The sequence below is a fragment of the Mauremys reevesii genome, linkage group 17 (assembly GCF_016161935.1).
Source record: "Mauremys reevesii isolate NIE-2019 linkage group 17, ASM1616193v1, whole genome shotgun sequence".
NCBI classification, from domain to species: domain Eukaryota; kingdom Metazoa; phylum Chordata; order Testudines; family Geoemydidae; genus Mauremys; species Mauremys reevesii.
In genome coordinates this window covers 15,210,021-15,234,080 of record NC_052639.1, presented here as the reverse complement: position 1 = coordinate 15,234,080, position 24,060 = coordinate 15,210,021, and the positions used below count along the sequence as shown (strand labels likewise).

The 24,060-nt window shown below is 49.3% G+C and overlaps 2 protein-coding genes across 4 annotated transcripts in view; both read right to left on the bottom strand.

Moving 5' to 3' along the window:
- The window catches only part of LOC120384921 (maestro heat-like repeat family member 5), a 924,418-nt gene that overhangs the window by 754,422 nt on the left and 145,936 nt on the right, over window positions 1–24,060 (bottom strand). The gene's annotated exons all lie outside the window — the stretch shown is intronic.
- Window positions 19,928–23,846, bottom strand: LOC120384922 (maestro heat-like repeat family member 5). Its single transcript, XM_039504024.1, has 6 exons — window positions 23,791–23,846; window positions 23,134–23,277; window positions 22,571–22,747; window positions 21,682–21,837; window positions 20,465–20,587; window positions 19,928–20,081 (listed from the first exon to the last, which is right to left on the bottom strand). The coding sequence occupies exons 2-6, from the start codon at window positions 23,215–23,217 to the stop codon at window positions 19,956–19,958; spliced, it is 666 nt and encodes a 221-aa protein (XP_039359958.1). The 5' UTR covers window positions 23,218–23,277; window positions 23,791–23,846; the 3' UTR covers window positions 19,928–19,955.

Here is a 24,060-nt window from a genome sequence, read left to right as displayed (position 1 = left end):
AGCACAGGGCCAAGAACCAATCCTTGTGGGAACCCCCTAGAAAGAAATCTACTCAAGCATGGTTCCCCATTTACAATCATAGTTTTTAATCTGTTTAATGTATGCTGTGTTTATTTTGTATCTTTCTAGTTTTCTAGTCAAAATATTGTGCTGAACCAAGTCATATGCCTTACAGAAGTCTAGGTAATGTTTTCACCTCTTAGCTCATCAATACTATTAGCTGCAACCAAACTTTTGATCTCACCCAATAAGGATATCCAGTTAGTTTGATTGGATCTGTTGTCTCTGAACCTTTGTTAATTGGTACTAATTATATTACCCTCCTTTACCTCTTTATTAATTAAATCCATATTCGCTGCTCTATTATCTTGCCCAGTATCGGACTAACACTCTTGTAATTAGCTGGGTCATCTTTTTTACACTTTTTAAATATTGGCACAGCATTATCTTTTTTCCAGTCTTCTGGAATTTCCCCATTGGTCCAAGTCCTAATTAAAATCAACATTAACAGTCCTCCACCAGGTCTTTCAAAACTCTTAATACAAGTTATCTGGACCTGCTTATTTAAACATGTCTAACTGTAATAGCTGCTGTTTAACATCCTCGTGAGTTATTGTTGGGATGGAGAGACTGTCGTTGTCAATGTCTTATATGATTAAATCATCTGTTTTTCTCCAACTCCAGGAGTGAAATATTTATTGAACACTTTTACCTCTTCTGTATTATTTTTGATAATACTGCCATTTCCATCTAGTAATTTACCACTACCATTGTTAGGGATTAATTTTGTACTTAATGTACTTAATAAGACGGTGGTCTTGCTGGGTATACCTTTATTCAGCATACAAGTTTTGCAGGTTTTCTTGCCCCCCTTTTTTGCCTTATCTCCCACACGCTAGTATCATTTTTGGACATGTGCCTTTTTGGTGCCGTCAGTCATTTTAAAATTGGATTTAATATATCCTTATTGGCTATAATAATCACTGTAGCTTTCATGCCTTTTCCTCATTTTAAGAGGAAAATATGCCTCCTGTAGAATTCTAAATTGAGTAAATATGTATATGACTCATGCATGGTTTGTGTGACAGTGAGATGAGCTCTTTTAGGAGAGCGTGTAATGTTGCCATTCAGGATCCCATGGGTGAAGGGATAAGAGAGCCGTGGGAGGGGCGGAGAAGGGGGGGCAGTAGATAATTCTGGGGTGCCAGGACATGGGGAGGGTGTGTGCAGGGTTAGAGCTAAGAAGCAGCAGGGAGGTAGGAGGTAGTGAGAGATGAGGAGAAAATACAAGAAGCTCCCAAGGTGCCGGGAAGTGATGCCGGCTGAGAGTAATGGGAAGAAGGGGAGGGGAGTGTGGAGGAAGGGCACCCGGGAAGTGGGCTGGGTGGGTCATTGGGAGGGAGGAGAGGTTTGGGAGTCTAGAGCTGTGGGGGATCCCAGACCTTTAACCCTCAATCCCTACTGAAGCCTTGTTGCTTTAGAGCCTACACTCCAGTTTTATTTCTGTTCAGTTTCACTTCTTTTTACATTTCCCCCCCCAAATATCATTATTTTAACATTTGACCTCCCTCTCCCACTCATAACCCTCTCCCCATATAACCTCCCCATGTCTATGCTCAGTGACCCTGGCCACTGATCCTGAGTCCTTGCTGCATTCCTCCCTGTGACGATGCGGTTCTGGCGGGACCCAACGGAGAGTGCCAAATCAGGACCAATTGCTCAAACAGGGCAGTCACAGCCCTAGGCTGGGGTTTTTCCACCTCTAAGGCAAACCAAACCAGCCAGACAAAGAGGACTTTGGTTTCACCCCACTGGCTAACCACAAGTCACACAAGCAATTCCCTTAGACACTCCAGTCTCCCAGTATCACCACCAGTGCCACTCGTCCTGGGGATGAATGGTTATGAAAACCAACACCCCAATAAAAGAAAACGGTTCTCTCGATCCCAAAGGACCAAGCCCCAGACCCAGGTCAATATACACATCAGATCTTACCCACAAATCACACTGTTGCCAATCCTTTAGAATCTAAAATCTAAAGGTTTATTCATAAAGGAAAAAAGGTAGAGATGAGAGCTAGAATTGGTTAAATGGAATCAATTACATTCAGTAATGGCAAAGTTTTTAGTTCAGGCTTGTAGCAGTGATGGCATAAACTGCAGGTTCAAATCAAGTCTCTGGAGTACATCCCCCACTGGGATGGGTCATCAGTCCTTTGTGCAGAGCTTCAGTTTGTAGCAAAGTCCCTCCAGAGGTAAGAAGCAGGATTGTAGACCAGATGGAGATGAGGCATCAGCCTTAGATAGGCTTTTCCAGGTGTAAGAACCTCTTTGTCCTTACTGTGGAAAATTACAGCAAAATGGAGTCTGGAGTCACATGGGCCAGTCCCTGCATACTTTGCTGAGTCACAAGGCGTGTCTGCCTTCTCTCCATGGGTCAATTGTGTAGCTGATGGTCCTTAATGGGCCATCAAGCAAGCTGGGCAGAGCTAACACCAACTTGTCTGGGATGTTTCCCAGAAGCACAGCACCAACTTGAAATACAGACAGTATAGAGCCAATATACATAATTTCAACTAAAAATGACACATGCACACAGACAGCATAATCATAACCAGCCACCTATAACCTGGTCTTAGACACCTTATATGACCCCCTTTACCTAAGATTTGGTGCCACTACAGGACCTTGGTTGCAAAGCATGTTCTATATGGTCCCAGTTTATACCAATAACGTCACACTCCCTCCCATAGCAGGGCCGCTACCCAGACACAAATGGGCACTTTGTTGATGATGTCACTGGGTGGTTGTGTAGCCCGTACAATTGTTACACCTATAAGATTACATATTCCGAAGCCCTTCACACCACTCGGGCTTATCTCTATAGACCCATACAGTCTCTTCCCCAGTGTTCCCTTCCCAGCTCTGATGCTGCAGAGCATTTACCCCCGTCCTCCTTCCCAGCCTTGCCTGTGTCCCTGTTCCTGTTCCCCCCACTTAATAAACATGATTCCAATTTCCCTTCCCCCTCCTGTTTGACCCCAGTTTATATAGTCATATTCTCAGCTACACCTAGCACGACTGATTGTACAGAAGAGAGAAACAATTAGAGAACCAGACGGATAAACAACAGAAAAGTCAGGGCCATAAAGATAGAACAATACAGTAATGAGAGTTTCGCAGTCAGAGCCATTGATAAGTGATTTCTTGCCAGACAGGATGCTGTCAAACTAAGTTTCTTTTATCCATCTTAAGATCTGTTTCTTTATCTGGTGGTGATGGGCATCATACAGACAGGATCGTCTTCCTAACAGCCTAATAGCACCTTATTTCAGTGTGACTGGTTTGGGATGAGAGGATGTGACCCTTCGCTTCCCAGCTAATGGCTGCCCCTGCTGCTTAGCCAAAGTCCTTAGCCTAAGAAAAAGGCCTCAGACTATCCTAGTGAGAGAAGACCCATAGACAGGCAGACTGAGATTTTCATTCTTTGTTTTCATACTCCTGTAACTAGTTAAGTGATAACAAACACTTGTAAGTTCTTAATGTATAGGCTTTACAGGCAGGCCTGAATATCTCTATTCTAACAGAGGATTCTACCCCTTCCCCCATTCTGTGTTTGTCTTTTCTATTTAGATTGTAAATTCTTCTCACAGAGTTCCTACCATATTGGGAAACGAATGGTTTTACATCTTCTGATGGCACACCTATTAGGTATGCATCACTGATGAGATATATCCATTGGTTAACAGTAATAGTTACTGTTTCAGAGCGGCCAATCCAAATTAAAAAAGTAAAAGCTCACTGGAAATTAGACCCTTATGCTATGGAAAATGAGAAAGCTGATAAATTGGCCCGTGAAGGAGCCCGATCAGGAGAATTTTGGGAAGGTAAGGATCAGGAGTATTCTGTTATTACCCCTAATCCTAAATGTCCTATAGCTGCAACTAAATTGGTACAACCCAATATATCAGATCTAAAAGACATGCAAAAATTGGATAAGGACATAATAAAAGTAATTTTAGAGCATTCCAAAATAGACAAAGAGGGATCACTAACAATAGACCCTTTGTACAAACGACATGAACAGCAGTTACAAGTCGTAGATGGAGTTCTCATGTATACAGGAGGTCCTTTCCCTGTGTGGGTAGTTCCAGCTCACCTACGGAGGGAAATGATGTACATGGTCCATGACACTCCTACAGGAGGACATCAGGGAGTGGACAAAACTGTCCAACGTCTTGCATCTGTAGGGTGGTGGCCACTTCTTAGGATGGATGTGCAACAATATTGTGAAAATTGTCTGGCATGTGCCCAAGCTAATCCTACTCCATCCAAAAGAAATGCGCCACTAAGATCCCAGGTGTATGAAGGTCCGTGGATGGCTTTGCAGATTGACTTTGTACGTCCTTTGCCAAGGACCCAAAGAGGTAACCAATATTTATTGGTGACTATCGATCCTTTCTCAAAGTGGATAGAGGCATTTCCTCTTAAAGAAAGTGTGGTAGTAACCCGATTACTTGCAAAAGTTGCAAGTGTCTTGGTACATCCTGATGATAGAGGAGAGGATCTAGGATCCTCGACATGGAGAATACTGATTGCTGCTCCAGTATCTATAATGAGATTCCTGTCTAGTCCCTCTATCACTGCAGATATTGTGGGTCTTCCACTTGTATCTCTGCCTAAAGGGGTTATGACTACACTCGGGGTTGTTTGTAGTCATGCAGCATATGCTGTCAGATAATCTAGGGGTTCCTCCTCTATCTCCTCAGAGGCAGCCAATTCTGGAGGAGTGGCTGTCCACTGGGGAAAAGGGGATGGATCAACGGAGGCCACTGGACGGTTCAAGGTTGCTGAGCCTTGGCCTTCCAATCATCATCAGCTCATTCACTCGGGCATGAAGTTCTTGGATAGCCCGTCGTTGAGCTTCAAGCGTCTGTTGCACTGTTCTAAACATTTTCACAACTGAGTCCTCAGTTTTGTGCAAAGGCGGTGATTTAGGTCTCTGCAGACTTGAACTGTTCTGTGCAGCATCTGAAAAGAAAGGAACACGATCCCGGGCTCCTGCATAGGATCCAAACGCATAACCCTGTCGAGGGGCCTGGCCACTCGAAGGTCCAGGGTTATTACATGGGTTAGGGTCATTTTGCCAACGTTGATACATAGGGAATTTAGGAACTCCTCGTCCCAATCCTGGCTGAGGTCGAGGTCCCTCAATCCTCACCGTAGGATTAGTTTGTGGTTCCTGAAGTACTGCAACCGGGGCTCCACGCTGACCTAATTTGGAGCCTCCCTGTGCATATGCTTTAGCCAATAAGGCTAATGTTCTTTTTAAAGAAATATCATCAGTGATATGCATATTAACCATTTCTCTTAACTGAGGAATAGAATTATTAACTAGCAAACTGATGTATGGCAGTTCATCTGTTTCTTCTTTGATATGACTCCGCCAAGCTGCACTTAACCGCAAATGAAACTGATGTGGAGTTTCATTAGGTTTCTGCTTTAAGTTAGACAGAATTGCTACTCCAGCTTGCCCTGGGTGCTGATTATGTTCCAATAGGGCTACTGTTTCTTCAAAAGTTTTCTCTCCTACCCTAAACTTAAGTGGCAAAGTACTCCACAATGCTCGATTCACTGTGAGTTGTAAGATTTTAACCCAATCTTCCCTTGGTAAGCCAAACACTTTTGCTGTCTCCTGCACACGTTGTGCATGCATAGCATCTGAAGAATCCTCCATCATTCCTACTTGCTTAGCTACTAGGTCTAAGGTTTTAATATCTGTAACAACTGCTACAGGACAATCAGAATTGGAACCTGCAATTCCTTCTTCTGGATCTGAATCTGAGCTTTCATTTGAGCTTAAATCCACAATTTCTATTCCTTGCCTCCTTCTACCTGGATTCACATTTTCCTCATCTGAACCATCAAAACTTTCCACTGGAGATAATCCTGGGTATCTAGGATAATTTTCCATGAAATGTCTATGGCTTACATTCAAAGTGTCTCCACACTGACGCAGGACATCCCTTAGTCCACTGAAATCTGGTGTGGTAGGGCGTTCTACCGATACACTAGGTGATACCAGCATATACCACGGGGGTGTAGAGGACCCACGAAATTCCTGGGGTCTAGGCAATGTTGATTGCCCGAATGCCAATAAATGTCCACCCAAAGGGACTGGATCTTCTACTCTATATGGTGCTAATGTAAAATTGGGTGGAGGAGCAGGAATTCTACTCCCTGCTTGTTGTTGTAGCTCTCTTTGTAACTTAGAGATCACTACATCACATGCATTAGCTACAAGTGTTACCTGTGATACGGCCTCTTCTAATCCTTGAACAATGACCGATTTTAAAGGCACTGCTTCTTCACTTACAGAAGCTGTCTCTACAGAAGTAGAGATCTTTTCCTCTTTCCCTGCTTCTCTGTTTGTGTCACTAACTGCTTCACTGACTGTGACACTTGTCTCTGCCTCCTGAACTGTCATTTCAGAACTTCCGTCTCTTATCGGCAGACTGTCAGTTACTTCTGCACTGCCAATTTCCTCCTCTGACTCCACAGATTCAATCTGCAACTTTGCTTCTGAAGGTACTGTGTTTGCTTGAGCTAATTCACTTGTTTTACTTCTAGTCACTGGTCCAATAGGATTTTCTACCTCTGTCGGTTCCACCATACCAATAGGGATGGGAATCAATTCTTCAACCTCTTCTGCTATATTTTCTCCCTTTTCTAGTTCTTTAATCTTTTCCAACAACCGACCACGGTCTACTTTGTAGGTTACCAGCATCTGCTGAACTTCCCTGAGTAACTCCATCTTTTTATCCAATTTTTTTCCCAATGAACTACAAGCTACAAGCAAGCATTCAACAGCTATTCCCTTCACCACTTTTGCTCTTTTCTTTTTCTGCTCTGTTTCTTCCTCAAATACATTACTCACAAAACCCCACGGGTTTCTCTGCTCAGAAATCATTCCACTATTTCTCAGCTGCTCCAAACCTTCACCATGTTCCTGAATATATCTCCTAGCAAAGTTTTCCAAAGCTAAACTGCTAGAAACTCCAACACACTCCACTCCTGTTCTATCTTCACTTTTAACACTCTTAATACGAAATAGAGAATTCATCTCTTTCTTCTTCTAGTATATTCACTAGAATCTAGTATAGTCTAGTATATTCACTAGAATCAATCCTCTGTTGATTTAATTCTGATCCAAAAAGGCGTCCCTTTTACAGAAAACAACAGGAATAATACCCCTTATCCGGTTTAAACACTATATCATAAAAGTCCCAAGTAAATAGAGGGAGTGGAGATACGTTCCCTCTCTTCTCTCAATGGCTTATAGCAGATCGAGAGGTCTTTCCCCTCTGTCGGGACCTGCCAAATATTGGGGGAATACTGAGGCAGACGGATCAGAGGTGCAGTCCGGAAGAGTTAATGGGACTAAGATAAGGTATCTTTGAACTATTCAAGTTCTGACTGATTGCGGCCTTTCTGGCGGCTATGAATACCTTGCTTTATTAACTCCCCGCCACCACTAGTGTGGGTCACTGAATTCCGTGCTACTGCAAATATTTTATTCGGTACCATTCATTAACTTCTTCAACATATAAAAACCCCTTTCTGTGCGCGCTTATCACTTTAAAACAATATTACTATATTCAGTTATCAATACAGTTAAAACCTTTAGGCAAAAGTGAAAGTAAAGGCCTTAAGATGCTTAACCACAATACAAAACGGAAATACTGGGTGTACTGCCAGCAACAATAATCATAGGAAGTTGACTCTGGTTTAAGAGTTTCAGAGTTTACTGAAGTTAACTATTTACTTGCGTTTCAAAGGGTCCAGGAATACCTGGATATCTGAAATTCCTGTCACACACTCCTTAAATCTCCTCCTGCTGGCTCGCCAGCCTGTAGCCTGATTTGGGGAGGGTTAGTAGGGACAGTGGAATTTATCCACTTAATTTAGTTGTATTTAATAATTAATTTTCTAATTAATTAAGAATGTTAATAATAATTGATAAAGATTAATAATATGGATATGGCTCGCCAATATGTGTGATCAGAAGATAAAGTTCGTCTTGAATCAGGCTTCACAGAATTTATACAAGGAGATTGGGGTATGTGGCAGAAAAACTATACTGAGACAGAATCAGTCAAACAAGACCTTTTATTTAAAGTCAATGAAACAAGAAGTAAATGTAAAATGTTAAAAGCAGTATGAGATTACAAAGTTACAAAATATCACAGTTCTTTAAGAGATATGATATGATATTACACAGTTCTAATTCACTCTGAACGTAGGTGTTATTTTAAAAAGGAAATAATAAAAAGACTGAGTATAAATCTATAAAATTAGATGCTTTAAAAGGCAAAGCAGAACTTAGAACTTTATACTTACAGCTGTGAAAAGAAATACCATCAGTAGTTGACAGCCTTCAAAAGGGGAGACGGGGTGAGATGATGGGAAATAGCTGGATGTATCGTCTGCCCTAATGGAGGATTACCACCCTTTTTATAGGAGAAATCCGTCCTCCTATGCCCAAATTTGTCTTTCCCCCATGGAAAGGTGAGGGTACCCGTTTTCATAGGCTGACCTTTGTGTACGTATTAAATGACAACTATCTATGTATCTTGTGGTGTACTTGTTAGATTTTGTGGGCAGAAATACTCTCCTTTTGCACCTAACTAGGTGAAAGGTTAGCAGATATTCAAAAAGTCCCTAGACAATTTGCGTAGGTTTGTCTCCTATTATTACTTTTCTGAGTAAGGGTCTTAAAGGTTGCTTTCAGCATCACAGAGGAAATAGGCCAGGATGTCTGGCCTAGAAGCTTCTAGGTATCTTGCATTACAGCTTATTGAAAATTCTATTAATCTATGCAGCCTACACACTTTTATCAAAAAGACATTTTATACAGACCAACAGATTAATCCTCAGGGCTACAGGGTCCCAGGTCTCCAGGGCTCTGAGAAAGAAGTGCCCCTGAGAGCTGCCTGCACAGGTGGGGAATTGGTTAAACCAACTCAAAACTGTCCAGGAAACATTTGGGATGCCCTACAAAGACCTTGTGAGCTCTCCAAGTTCAGGATTGTTCCTGCAGATGTGGCATCATTAGATAGATGTCACTTACAGCATCCCACCTATCCTGACTGACAACTGGCAGCAGGTCCCCCCCCAATCTCGCTTTCCCCTGAGAGTTCTGGTGAGATGCAGACCAAAACTGATCCCTTCCATTCTCCTCTGGGGAGAGGTTTGGGAAAATCTCCAACATATATTTTGGTTGGTTCATCCTTTTTCCATTCCTATCTCTGAGATTTCCTTTCTCTCAGGCACAGAGAGTGACCTATGTCTCATTCTCTCTGTCTCCCATCAGGTGACGGGATGGTGAGTGATAACAAGGAGGAGAAACCCCAGCAGGAAGATGCTGAGCCAATAGAACCACATGGGACATTATCAGGAAGATCGAAAGGGAATGTTTCCTGGAGTTGTGCACTCCCAGAAAAAGCAAAAGCAAAAGCCTGTGAGACTCAGCAGAGGCCAGAGGAAAACTTCAGTAGCAACACAGACCTTATTACAAGTGAGAGAATCAACTTGGAAGACACACATTACACATGCCATGAGTGTGGAAACACTTCAATTGGAGCTCACACCTTATCACACATCGTAGAATCCACACAGGAGAGAAACCTTATGGCTGCTCTGAGTGTGGGAAATGCTTCTCTCATAGTTCAACCCTCATTTCACATCAGAGAATCCACACAGGGGAGAAGCCCTACACATGCTCTGAGTGTGGAAAAAGCTTCAATCAGAGCTCACACCTTATCAGATATCAGAGAATCCACACAGGAGAGACGCCCTACATGTGCTCTGCGTGCGGGAAAAGCTTCACTCAGAACTCTACCCTGATCACACCTCAGAGAATCCACTGTGGAGAGAGACCCTACACATGATCTGAGTGTAGGAAAAGCTTCAGTCAGAGCACAAACCTTATTAAACATCAGAAAATCCACATGGGAGAGAACTGTAATAAATGCCTTGATTAGGGCTGGCCAAAGGTTGAGGGGGAGTTTTTTTGTTGTTTTTATCGCATTTGCTCATTCCTGCATTGTGGTCTTTGCTCCATCTTCACTGTGGTCTCTCAGCTCCCACACATGAGTTACCTGCTTCTGCATTTTGCAGCTTACCTTTCTTTGGGGTCAGTCCTGTGATCTTTTCTATCAACTCCTTTCCTTTTGAGTCGTAGGAGTGTGTGTCCCTCCAGCCAGGAATGTTCATCAGCTCCAGGTGAGAGAGAGGTTTGATCCCAACAAGCTACACTGAGGCAAAAACTACCTGTGCCTTCCATCCACTAGGGCTGTACATGGCATTGGCTGCTCAAGTTAGTGATCTTGGTGTAAAAAGACAATTATAGTTGTAGAGCAGATGCAGCCCAGGTGCAGTGGTTGGCATTAGCTTTCCCCTTATCCTGACCTAAACTCCATCACTTTTCCTAGTCTAAACAAACCCTGAGCATCACGGTTATACTGTTCCCCCATTTCAAACCAAGTGTTAGTCATCGAGTTCCCCCTTTGGAAACCAATTGTTTCATTCCCAGTTGCTCTGATGTTGCTTCAGGTTGTGCTGGAGAGCAGATATTTTTATTATCATTTTCCTCACTTAAAATATATTGAACTATAACAAAGAGCAGGAACAGGGCAGGGATAGGGGAAAATGTCATTTCACCCTTTGTAACAACAGAAGAAGTTAGTGTAAGTCAGAGGGATTCCCTTATTCCCGATCACCATTCCAATCCCCCATTTGTTCAATTGGTTAGGTCACTATTTTTTCTAAAGGGCTGAGAAGAGGATTCCCTAGTAAATGACCTGGAACGAAGCAAAATACCCATGGATTTCACTACCAAAGTCGTTGTGGCCCAGGCCCTGCAAGAGTCACTCCTGAAGATATCTCCTTCCTAATCAGCTGCTTATTGCCTATTATTTGGGAAATACAATCCATATTGAGGTAGGGATGGGAAAAATGGAAATGACATTTGTCTTCAGCTCACCCCTGGAGGTGCTGCAAATGTGCAGAAAATGGAATGTGTGTTGAATGTGATATAGCTGCAGAAAGATGCCTGTTTTTAATAGAGACCTGACATTTGGTGTCTTACAGGGATTCTAAGCTGCACCTGAATTTAGTCCCTAATTTAAATCTGTGCCTCCAGATTAAAGAAATAAAAGGGCATAGTTGGGGGAGTTGTACCTCACTATCACTACTAATCTGTTGTGCAGTTGGTGAAGAATTCTACGCCAGAGAAGTATAAAATTACTCCAAGTAAGGTCACAGATTTGACAAGAACTCGGGTAGAAATTGCAGGTACTGGTGGTTGATTTTCACCCCCGAGATGGAAGCTATGGTGACCTGTGGCCCAGGTAAACTCTTTTTAGACCCCGCTCCTAGTTAAGTGGCCTTGGTCACACTCCTAAAGGACACCATGATTAAATTGGGAACAACTGTCCTTTACCATTTCAATCCAAAGTTTCATGAAGCGCAGAGAGAAACAGCTGATTCCTTCAGAGCCATTCCATGCCTATGGATCCCAATCTGGCTGCCATATTGGACAAAAAGCACTTCCATGCTGGGAAAACAATGGTAGCCAATGAGGGAATGTATCGGATTCGAAGTTCAGACTGCAGGATACTTGAATGCTGAGTCCAGAGTCTGTGGTTTAGTCCAGGACTGCACAACTCGTAAGCGGCAAGGGCAATAGTACTCCAAAGAAAACAGCTGAGGGCCAAAAACCCCCTGGCTCCAGTGAAACCCCCCAGTGCCACCCAGCCCCACAAAACACCCCCCCGCTCAAGGACTGTCCGCCCTGTGGAAACAAACCCTCCTTCCCCAGCACCACCCCGCCAAAACAGCAGTATTGAATGTTGGTAATAAGTTATAGCAGGCCCCTAAGGTAGTATAATGAAGGTAAAAGAAAATTCTCTTTTTGCTAGAAGTAGAATAAGATCTTCCCCCCACTTTGTAGTCAATTATGCTATTGAATGAATGAGGTGTGAATGTGGAAGGCAACACCCCCAGACAGCTGCAACCCTCGGAGAGGGGATGGGAGCCAGACCAGATCAGTAGAACAGGTCAGCCACTGACTCACTACTCGCCTTCTCAGCCTCCCACCCCCCGCTCACCTTCTCAACCCCCTTCCCCACCGCCAGCTCACCTGCCCACCCACCAATTCCTGCCCGCTCACCTCCTCAGTCCCCCAGCTCACCTCAGCTCTCCCCTCCCCGGCTCGCATACTCATCCCCTGCCACTGCCTGCCTGCTCTCCTCCTCAGCCTCCCACCCCCCTGGCCAGGGATGAGCTACCAAAATCTTAACAACCAGTTCCCTCCTCACCCCAGGGGGTTGTGTCCCCCCGGGACGCCTGCGCCTATCCAACCCCCTGCGTTCCTTTTATGCCCCCCCTCTGGACCCCACCCCATCCACTGCCCTTCCCTGTCCTCTGACTGCCCCCTGTCACCCCATCCAACCCCTCCTCATTCCTGATGGCCCCCCTGGGACCTTTGCCCCATTCAACCACCCCTTCTCCCTGTCCCCTGACCACCTCTGGAACCCCTGCCCCTGATGGTTCGCGCGGGACGCCTGGGAGGACTGAGAAGCAAATGGCACCTTCACACTAAGGCCCAGGGTGGCAGAGGGGAGGTAGGTGAGCTGGGGTGGGGAGCGGTTCCCCTGTGCACCCCCCGGGTTACCTGCTGTGGTGCGGCGGCCCCTGACCCAGCTCACTTTGTCTCTGTCTCCACCTTACTGGGCCTGAGCGCGAAGCTGCCACACCGCTTCTCTTCCCTCCGAGGCTTCCTGCGCGAACAGCTGATTCACAGAAGCGGGGTGGGACATTCAGGGGAGTAGGTGGAGCGGAGGTGAGCTGGGGTCAGCCGCTGGCTCACCTGTCCCCCCGCCACTGCCCACCTCCTCAGCCCCCTCCCACCCGCTATTGTGTCATACAGGAGGCCTGTAATATGCAGGGGGTCAGATTAGATGCTCTAATGGTCTCTTCTGGCAATAAAGTCGACTAATTTCTAAAAAACTGAGTGTAGCATTGGGAGCAGCAGCGTCTGATGTTTTCCTGTCTAGCCGGCTTGCTTCCTAGAACGAATGCTCCTTGAGTGGGGTGATCCACAGGGAGTAGCTCAAACCTCCAAAGTGCCTGGCCAGGGGCAGGACATTAGCCCAGCAAGGGAGGGGTGTGGCAGTGACATCACAAAGGCCTTTTGCAGGGGCTCAGACTATTGGCCAAAGGCGGTGGGGAGGTGGTGACCTCACAGAGAGATGCTGACATCAGCCAGGCAGGACAGGGGCGAGGGGCCAGGGAAACCTCAGAGACCCTGTGGCTTTGCTTCAGCAAGTCTCCTTCTCCAGGTCTCTCTTTGAGGACTGGGGGAATATTGGGGTTCCCGTACCTGAGCGCCAGGAGGAACCTCTTTCGAGCTTTCTCCTTCCCTTTTAGTGATTTTACTTGAAAACAGCCGACCCTGTTTAGAAGGTAAGAGCCTCCTCGAGGTTTGAAACTGTTCAGTCTGATCCATCCGGTGACAGTTGAATTAATGGAAAACATGATCTTAAGGAGGCAGAATTTTATTCCAAACCTGGGATCTTGTCCCTTAGAATCACTGAGGACATTAGGGTTTGTCCATACATAAGAACATAAGAAAGGCTGTACCGGGTCAGACCAAAGGTCCATCTATCCCAGTATCTGTCTACCGACAGTGGCCAATGCCAGGTGCCCCTGAGGGAGTGAACCTAACAGGCAATGATCAAGTGATCTCTCTCCTGCCATCCATCTCCATCCTCTGACGAACAGAGGCTAGGGACACCATTCTTACCCATCCTTGACTGGAGATTTGTAATGGGAATCACTAGGAGAGGAATGATCCTGGGGAAGTCAATGCCCAGCCTCCCCACCCTGCTCCTTTGGCCTTGTTTAATGAACAGATGAAAGATAAGAGCATTGTACTCAATACGTTCAGTGTCCATACAATCTCGGTGCACACTGGATTTGAAAGTTGTCCTTCTTCATCCACGAGTGTCCATTTGAAATCAGAGGATTTATAATGCCCCATGGGCTACTTCCCTGTGATACACAGGGTCACAAACATCGTGGTGAATAGGACAGATGACTAAGTAATCACAGTGGGTTTCACCCCGTGGGATCACCTGTAAGGATTTTCCTTCCTTTAAAGAGGGCAGGACCCAAACCCCATTCAGAAGACATGGGGAATCTTACAGTAAATTCTTCCCACATAGTCCCCTTTGTAAAGCCCATCTATCGGAGCTTCCCTTAGCACAAGAAAAAAAGGACACGCAGTGGTAACCACACAAACAAGACTTTATTTCCTATGGGGAAAAGGGCTAGGATAGGACAGAGAAGGGGCAGATTAACAAAACTTTAACTCTGGAAATGCTCCACTCTCCCAAACAGTTACACCCCTGAGGTAATGTTGATGTTCTCTCTCTTCTCTTGCAAGGACAGTGGTGGATGGCTGCTGCTCTCTTGACATTGGACATCAGGGACGGACTTCGATGAGGGACATAGGAACGGGTGAGTAGACCTAACTAAAACCCCTCCCTATCCCTCTTTGTCGTCTCTGCCTGGATGTTAGACCCTATCTACGCGGATTCAATCCGTGCGTGGGAGTGTGCTTCCCCACCCAAAATAATAGAGCACATGGGAAAAGGTCACCACATTCTTTTCCCAAGTCCAAGATGGCCACCTTATAGATAACGCAAAAGGTACATGCCTTTCTTCCCTTCTTTTACTAAAATTTGGCAGGGGCAACTAGCATTTTACAACCTGGAGACTGGATTTGACCGATCAGGGGATGTTCTGGGACAGGGTGACCCATCCAGAAGGGGGTTGTGTATCCCCTCTGAGAACTCCTCCCCCTGTCCTCTACCAATTGAAGTGGGTGTCAGCCCTGTAGGACCACCCCGAGGGGATTTGACCAAACACGGAAGTAATGTGGCGGAGTGACCTGCCCGCAACAGGATCACATGGGCCATCTAAAAAGCCCTCACACCACCCTCTACCAATTGGCGACGGTTTCACTCCCACCTTGGGCCATCACAGAAGGGAAACATGTACCAATCAGAACAGATATAGCCCGAAGGTCGAGGCCATGATTTCTGCAAAACACATCCTTGGAACGAGACGGCCTCTTCCCCGCAGTGTTGGGTTGCGACTTCCAGGACGATGCTGCCAGTCACGCAAACATGGAGCTCCGGAGATCGGCGGCTTCTGGCCTAGGCCTTCGGGCACTACCTATTCTGATCGGTACGTTTCCCTTCTGGGATGGCCTAAGGGATGAGTGCGAAACCCTGATCGATTAGCAGAGGACGGTGGGGGGATTTCATGGAGGGGTGATGGGCCCCTCTTACGGGCAGGTCACCCCACCATGGCACTTTCACCTATCTGGTGAAATCCCCTCTCTGGTTGGTCCTAAGGGGATGAGGCCCACCCCAACTGGGGTGAGTTCTCGGAGGGGTTACATGACCCACTTCCGGATGGGTCACTCTGCCCCAGAACTTTCCCCCGTTGCTCAGATCCATTCCTGAGGTAGATCGATGGCGATAAAATACCCCCAGATTGGGGGAGGAGTGGGAGGAGCTCTTAGAGGGGTCACATGCCACACCTTGCTTCTGCTCACGATTGCATCTTGACCCCGAAAGTCTTAATTCATGGGGTCATTCTCCTGGTGACAGATGAGTGATGCCTTAGGGGTGAAGGGGCGAGGTCCCTTGGCTGGAACCAAATAACTGCCCTTAGCCTCAGTGTGGTTTGACCTAATGGCCACAGTCAAAATGCCTGCCCTCCCCCTCAGGGCTGTGTGGCCCAACGACCAGAGTCCGTGCGGCCGCCCTCCCCCTCAGGGCTGTGTGGCCCAGAGACCAGAGTCCGTGTGGCCGCCCTCTCCGTCGGGGCTGTGGGGCCAGAGACCAGAGTCCGTGCGGCCGCCCTCTCCGTCGGGGCTGTGTGGCCCAACGACCAGAGTCCGTGCGGCCGCCCTCTCCGTCGGGGCTGTGTGGCCCAACGACCAGAGTCCGTGTGGCCACCCTCTCCGTCGGGGCGGCGTGGCCCAACGACCAGAGTCCGTGCGGCCGCCCTCTCCGTCGGGGCTGTGGGGCCAGAGACCAGAGTCCGTGTGGCCGCCCTCTCCGTCGGGGCTGTGGGGCCCAACGACCAGAGTCCGTGTGGCCGCCCTCTCCGTCGGGGCTGTGTGGCCCAACGACCAGAGTCCGTGTGGCCGCCCTCTCCGTCGGGGCTGTGTGGCCCAACGACCAGAGTCCGTGTGGCCGCCCTCTCCGTCGGGGCTGCATGGCCCAACGACCAGAGTCCGTGCGGCCGCCCTCTCCGGGGGGGCTGTGGGGCCCAACGACCAGAGTCCGTGTGGCCACCCTCTCCGGCGGGGCCGTGTGACCCAACGACCAGAGTCCGTGCAGCCGCCCTCTCCGTCGGGGCTGTGGGGCCAGAGACCAGAGTCCGTGTGGCCGACCTCTCCGTCGGGGCTGTGTGGCTCAACGACCAGAGTCTCTCATGCCTGTGTGGCCCGATGGCTCCAGACAATATGGCTGCTCTCTCCCTCAGTGCTGTGTGGCCCAACGGGCAGAGTCAATATCGCTGCCCTTCAGCACAGGGCTGTCTGGCTGAGAGTTCAGAGACAAGATGGCCGCCCCTCCTCTTGGGGTTGTGCAGTCTAGTGGCACATTGGGGAGGTGGGCTGCCACCCAAGGATGGATGGTGGCCGGGGTAGGGGGACCCAGGCCCTTGTTACTCCCCCCTGGGTCCTACCCCAGGGCCTTGTCCATGGCCAATGTGTTCAGCACTGAGTCAGTGGGGATCCAGCCAGAACATCTGACGTCAGTCAGCATGACGATGGCTAGTTCTCCCAGGTTACTTCCTACGAGATGTCTCTAGGACATGGGCTGGGGGTCTCTGGGCTCCCGGTGTGGGAATCTCCCAGAGACTCCGAGCTCCCTTGCACGTCTGCAGGCACCCGGGGATGGGGTTGGGTCTCGGCACCTCGGGGCTCTGCAGTCAGGGGCGTCAGCTGCTTCTGGACTGGAGCCTACAATGTGCATCCTCCATTTTCGGCATCTGCCTAGACCGAGCCTAGCTGCTCCCTTTCACACTGGTGCTCCAGTTGTAGCATGTCCGGCAGGGCTGGGGAGGGGCTTGGCTTCCGCCGCCTAGACTGTGAGGTTATGTGTGACTGGTGCACCCCGGCACATCCTGCTCTGCCTCTTCTCTCTCCTCCTTCCCATGCAGCAGCTGCTTTGCCGTCTCCCAAGAGATGTGATCAGTGGTGGGCTCGGTTGGCTCCTGTTAGCCTCTAGATGTCTGTAAGAGGGAGAAAGGGCAGGAACACAAATCAGAAGAACAAAACCTTCCAGCAGGGTAGTTTTCCACAGCACAAAACCACCGCACTTTGCTAATGCTCCTTTGTAACTTCCCTGAGAGCTGGCATTGCGTAAAGAGAGCACCCAACCCCCCACAACCTCCGCTACCCTGTGGGCTGGCAATGGATAGAGGGAGTCTGGGAGACTTTCTCCTCTCTCCGCCTGGCTCTGATGACTGAGGGTATCACATGCGAGAAGCTCTGTGAATGTAGGGCTCTGTGCAGTGGGGAGAGATGTCAGACATGGAGCCCAAAGGTGGGGTTGTCCTGACTCTGCAGTAACTTCATTACAGTGAGAGAGATTTCAGAGCTCAGCTACAGGGTTCTGCCCTGTAACCGTGTGTGGGGCTGGGGCAGAAGTGGGGCAGTGATGCACTCATGAAAGGAGTAGGGCTAAGGGGCCCCGTGGTACAGCCGCTAAAGCCCCTGTGTGCTGCGTTCCAGCCGGGCCGGCTCTGCCTGGCTGGGGTGGGGCGGCGGCTCCGCGCTGCCGTTCCTCTCCCCGGCCATTTGGGGATTTAGTTGGGGATCGGTCCTGCGTTGAGGAGGGTTGGACTAGATGACCTCCTGAGGTCCCTTCCAACCCTGCTAGTGATACTCTATGAGCTGCTCTTGCCTGTAGGCTCCGCCCCCTACAGCTCCTGTTGGCTGCGAATCATTAATCCCACCCTGGCCCTGCCCCTAGCTGCTCCTCACTCCAGCTCCAACCCTCGGCTCGACCTCCACTAGGCCCCACCACCCCGGCTCCAGCCACTGGGCCCAACCGTCCATGCTCTGATGTCCGACACCAGCGATATGTAGGAGTTGTTCACCTCCGGGCTTTCCATGCGTATGGCCCTGACTTTGTCAGCTCTGGTTTTCATCTGCCATTGTGCTGCCCGTCACATGGCTTTATTAGATCCTTTCAACTTCTTCAAAGTCTTCTCTACGCCTCACTGACCTACACAATTGTCTGTCATCTGCCAATATCCACCTCGTTGTTCAGTCCCTGTTCCAAAGATGCTGTTGTACGTACCATAGCAGGACAAAGAGGTCTTCTGTGTCGGTCCCGGTTCCCTAGTCGAATGCGGAACCCGACACGAGATTTCCAAGCTTCTGCAGCCATTTGTAATGTCTATTGAGGATGTGCCCTGTGGTCCTGTCACATGTCAAAGGCACTTCCTGAAAAGCTGAAACAAAGAGGAAACGGGTTGGAAGCCCCATGGTGCTGATGTGACTGGTGCCTAGGAAACCTCCCCTTCAGATGGCCATTGCCACATGCTATTAGCTACCCAAGAGTCTGCAGGCAAGAAACAGCAACTCAGCTACTCCCAAAATAGCCCTGGACAGAGAGGAGACCCCATTCCATGCGTAACTTCCCCCTCCCCCAGCATACGCACGTCCACACGCTAAAACACAGGCAGGTGGGAGCAACTCTGCTTGGGATGGAACAGAAAAGTGACAGCAGCAGAGGTGTTAAATCATCCAACATTTACGCTCAGATCCGCATAGGAATTTAGACTCCTAACAACATCTACTGAAATCCTGTGTGGCCCTGGGCCTTCGTTCCTTAAGAGGTCACAGGGAAAGATGTTCCCAATGTGCACTCAGGGAATTTCCTATGAGCTGATAACCAAGATATGAGTGGTTCCCTGGCCTGAAATCTCTCCATTACAGGGAGGGCAAGTGATGAATCTTTCCCTACAGAGGGTAATTGTCATCATCACCACCACCACCCTTAATAATAACAACAGCCCTTTTCAATTCTGTCAGGCCTTCCTTCAGAGATGTTCTGACCTCTATGAAGACAGTCTCCCCACACAGTTCTAAGGCTACGTCTATTCTAGGAGCTAGGGATGGAATTTCCCTGCTCCCGTACACATATTGTGGCACCTCGATCAAAGCTCACGTGATCATCCTTCTTCCTTAAACACTGTCCTTAGACAGAGAGGGACACATTCAAACGGTTTTCAGGCCCTGTGCTGCACCCCTGTACTTCCCACAGAGGCACAAACACACAGAGGTATTTCCTTACCTTCATACAGGCGGGAGATGCCATCTTCAGTCACTGTTTCAGACAACAAGTCACAGTAATGGTGGATAGTATTTCCTAGACAGACAATGAATCTCATGACTTTTCAAATCCTTTGCTTAAAACTGCGAAAGATGCAGCCATTCTCCCAAGACAGCCCTTGGGAAATTAAATACATTCCTTACATCTGTTCACAAAGCACATTAGATAAAGCATCAGAAGCCTAGAAGTCACTGAGAGACTGATTTCCAAAGGAGATTGAATTCACATCATGCTGGTTTCCCCAAGGCGCAGCCAAAGAGGGGTTGTGGGCAGGGGAAGTTGGTGCGATCGATACAGCTAAGTTGCTCCACTCATCTTGGAAGTCATGTTAATCTCTCTCTCTCTCTCTCTCTCTCTCTCTCTCTCTGTCACACACACACACACACAGTTTTAAGATTCTGGTGCTGTGAGAGGGAACAGAGCAGCAGTCTAGAAAAGGGCTTTGAAGGAAGCAGGTCAAAAAAGCTCAAGTGAAGTCGCTCTGCTTACCAATGAACAGGGCTGCAGAATGTCTGATTGTTGTCTGTGAGCTTTCCAGGTATTCTAAGGCGTGGAACAGGAATTTGGGGATGTGGCTCTTGTTGTTCTGCATCTAGGAAGAAAGAGGGAAGAAACGCACAATATACAAATGACATGTTCTTCCCACAGCGACTAGTCCAGGGAAGCCAAAGCATAGAGCCAGGGCATGGCAACAGCCAGTATGAGCCCATACGCCATAGCAGCACCTCTCTGGAGTTACTATTGTGTTCTCCAGAACCTCAGCTTTCGTTTTCAGAAAGTTTGCAGGTCTAACAGTTCAGGAGAAAAATTTCAAAAATGTGAAGGGATTGTAACTCCTGCAGAAATGAACCAGCAGAGAGCCTGGAATAGAGTCCTGCCACCCGATGGAAGCGGATGGGTACTCAGGGTGTGGGGTTAAAAAGGTCTCCCTCAAGTCCCCATTCACCACTCTGAAGGCACAAGGAATTCACCTACCAAGCACTTCCAGGCACACTTCCGGAGCTGTGTGGAGCCATCCCAGGCCATGCTGCGGAACAGCGTCTTCAAATGAGCCCACCTGAGAAACACTGCGCAGCGGAAGAGCGTCAGTTTGCATCTCTGCAAGAGAAGGTGAGACCAAGAGGGTTCTCACTGAGAGAGGGACAGTCTGGGGGACATGGAGCCTTCCCCGTCACTTGTTCTCCTGCTTTTCCTGCTAGTGGAGGAGATTCCTGTCATTTGTTGTACACAGGAGTGTGCTCAGGAGAGGGAATTGGCTGGAGCGAGCCAGAGCCATCCTGTCTTTGGATGGTTTGGAGCGGTTGACCAGGGCCCTGCGCTTTGGGGGGCCCCGCACTTCAGGGGGACGCAGGACGTGGGCCATGCTGGGGCCAGGCGCAGTACTCCCGGTCCCACTATGCTATGCCCCACCTCGCCAGCGCCCAGCGTCGTTTGGGAAATGAGGGGGTGGGGCTTTGGGGGGAGGGGAGGAATAGGGATGGGGCAGGGGGTGGAGCAGGGGTGGGAAGAGGTGGGGTGGCACTTGGGGGAAGGGATGGAGTGGGGCTGGGGCTTAGGGCAGAGTAGGGGGTGTTGTCCCAGGCCCTGTGCCCCTCTATGGACGGCCCTGGAAAGATTCATAAGAGATCTCCACAGCTCAGTCCTTAGGTGCAAAGAGACTGCATGAGAGCGTGAGTCAGCTTTGGGATCCCAAAGAGTCGGACCAAAGGGCCCCCAGATCAGGCTTCCCTCCACATCCCAGTTGGCCCAACAACAGAGGGCAACGTCCGGTGAATTCTGGGAAGCTGGGACCTGGAGAAGTTCTCTCAGGAGCTCCAGGGAAGAAGTCAGGGCAGCTGCACCCACTTTCCAGAAGGCTGTGGGCAGATATCAGCTCCCTGAACTGAAGGGGCTCTTACAGATCTGTGCTCCCTTTTCTTTTGCTGCCTCTTGTTATGAACCTTTGGATGCAGCAGCCCAAAGGCCTGAGGCCCGTCTTTGCAAGAGAGGGTCAGGGCTCTTTCCCAGAAGAAGGCTTTTCTTCCCAATTGTGCTGTATGCTGTGAGAATGGATGAGGCACTGGGCTCCAGCATGGAGTGAAGCAGGGAGGAGAAGACTCTGCTTGGGCAAGGGGCTCTGGCCATTAATGGAGTGGGGGCCCCAGGAGATTCTGGCTCTTTACTCTTAAGGAAATAATGACCGTGGCACTTACCAGTGTCACACTCTCATCCCGGTCTTCAAGGTGCAGCAGGAGCGGGAGCAAGCAGTGGATCATCTTCTGCTGCACGATGGGTTTGTCCGGGTCCTTCACGCTGCTCACCACGTTGCCAAGCAGTAAAATGGCAACGGAGCGCACGCTGTCCCTCTCCTGGCAATGACACACAGGGAGTGGGGAAGCCCGGTTAAAGCCAGGCAGGATCAGAGCATAACGTGACAGAGTCATAATCCGCATGCTGCTCCGGTTCCCCCGTGTTAACTGACTTGGGTCGCGGGAGCAGTGAGGCCACCAGGCCAGCGCCATAGACATCTTGTGTAGAACAAGGCCTGAGACACTGTGCAGGGCAGTGCAGCCCCATGGTGTCCTAGACACAATTTCTGTCTGGAGAGCACAGAATCCTTGACCCCTAGAAGCTTAGGGGAGAGGGAGGGAAGGCTGCTGGAGACTGGTCTGGGGAAGGGGAGGAGCAGCTGCTGGAGCCTTACAGGGAGGTGCTGCTACAAAACACAGCAGTTCTTTTGCTCCTTGGTGCCCCTGAGAGCCGGGAGATTCCCGACCCACCTCTTTCCTGCTGGGAATCTCCACCTCTTTGGGGGCCGGTGTTCTCCAGACAGCTGGTCGTCTGCCCAGTGCCAGGCCCCCTCTCCCCGAGGCCAGGCGGCAGCAGGGGCTGGGAGCATGGCGCTGATGCTGAGGTTTGCGGAGAAGAGCTCTGACAGGGAGGTGGCTGAGCAGGAGATTCCCCACCCATGGCAGGGGCACCCCTTGGAGGCTTCATGGCAGGGCTGAGGGGTGGGAGGGAAGGGGATGGGAAGAGAGAGACAAGGGCACCAGAGACAGGCGGGTGGGAGGAATGGGGTTCTCCTGTGTTTCCCAGCCTTACGTCATCAATGAAGGGGCGAAGGCTGACTGCAATGTCCTGGGAGATGGAGCCAAGCCCCTCCCCATCCAGGAGGTAGATGATGTCTGCAGCTTGATGCATGGCTCCCATGACACGCCCTCTATCCGTGTCACAGAACATGTCCATGATCGCTGGCAGCTGGGCCCGTAACGAGTGCACCTGCAGCAATGGAGAAGGCAGCTCATTACTACCCTGGATGACAGCCTGGGGCATATGCTGGCCCATCCCACTCCCACCTATGAGACACCACGGCTGGCACAGCCGCCCAATGGGGCACAAAGTCATTCTCCTGTCACTCTCTGCCAGCTGCTCACTGTAACCTTTGTCTTTGCTCACCCGCCTCCCCCACTGCATCACATCTGCAATCAGGGGTCAGCTCACGGGAGCAGGGACCACGTTGTGCCTTGATTTGCTCAGTAAAGCACCTCCAACATTCGAGTGCTGTGCGTTAAACAACAAGGCTTGTGTGGGGATCTCGCTCTCATTGCTGAGCGATTCGATAGACATCGGCTTCCTCGGTCCCCCGGGCAATCCACGCCCCTCACCTTTTCTGGCTGGAGCACAATACTGCCAAGGCCTCGCAGACTGAGCCGACGTACAATGGGGTTTTTATCTTGGGTCCATTCCATGAGCTGTGCCTGGAGCTCTGATTTTGTCAGTATTGTCTCAATGGAAGGACTCTGGAGAAACTGGAAAGAGCCAAATCAACATCGGGTTGAGGAGCAGAGGTCTTCCTGTGGGGTCTGTCCCCTGGACACTCATCTTTACCAAATGGCCACTTACTCCCATACAACGTCTCCGGTGTGTAGGGAGCCAGTTGCTGCTCTTTCAGTTGGCTCATTCCCAGAACTTAGACTAATGCACAAGTCACAAATAAACCCCCAGGGAAAGGGGAATCTCCAGGCCCCACTGAGTGCCATGGAGAGACCCCTGGGGCAGAAGAAAAGCAGAACCCCAGGAAAAGGTGAGGAGAGAAGCATGGCCTTGGGGCACCGGAGAAACATCTCCTCTTGTCACATGATCCCACCTAGGTACATCCAGCCAGGAGCGATCTCACCCTGTCTCTCCCTCCTCTCTGTGCCATGCCCCACCACCATCCATGTGCGGAGAGGAGCTAGCTGGCTGGAAGGCTGCTGAGCTGCTGACAATGTGCCCAGAGCTTACTGGCCTGAGCTGCTCTCCTGTCAACTAATGAATCTCACCTCAGTGCAGAAAGTTATGGCGATATTTCTCTGCTCCTCCTCCTTCTCCCTTTGAACAGTGGTGACGGCCTCTCTGAAGACGGCAGGGAGCTGAGGGTTCTCAAACTCGATCATGGCTCTGGAACATGGAGCAGAAAGTCCCTTGTGGTTATCAAGGGGGAGAGAGAGTTCCTCTCTAGTTGCTGGGCTGAGATGGCAGCCTGGAACAGAGGAACATTTCACACGGAAATCCCATTCCCAAGAGAGACCCACTGAAGAGGAAACTTTGGG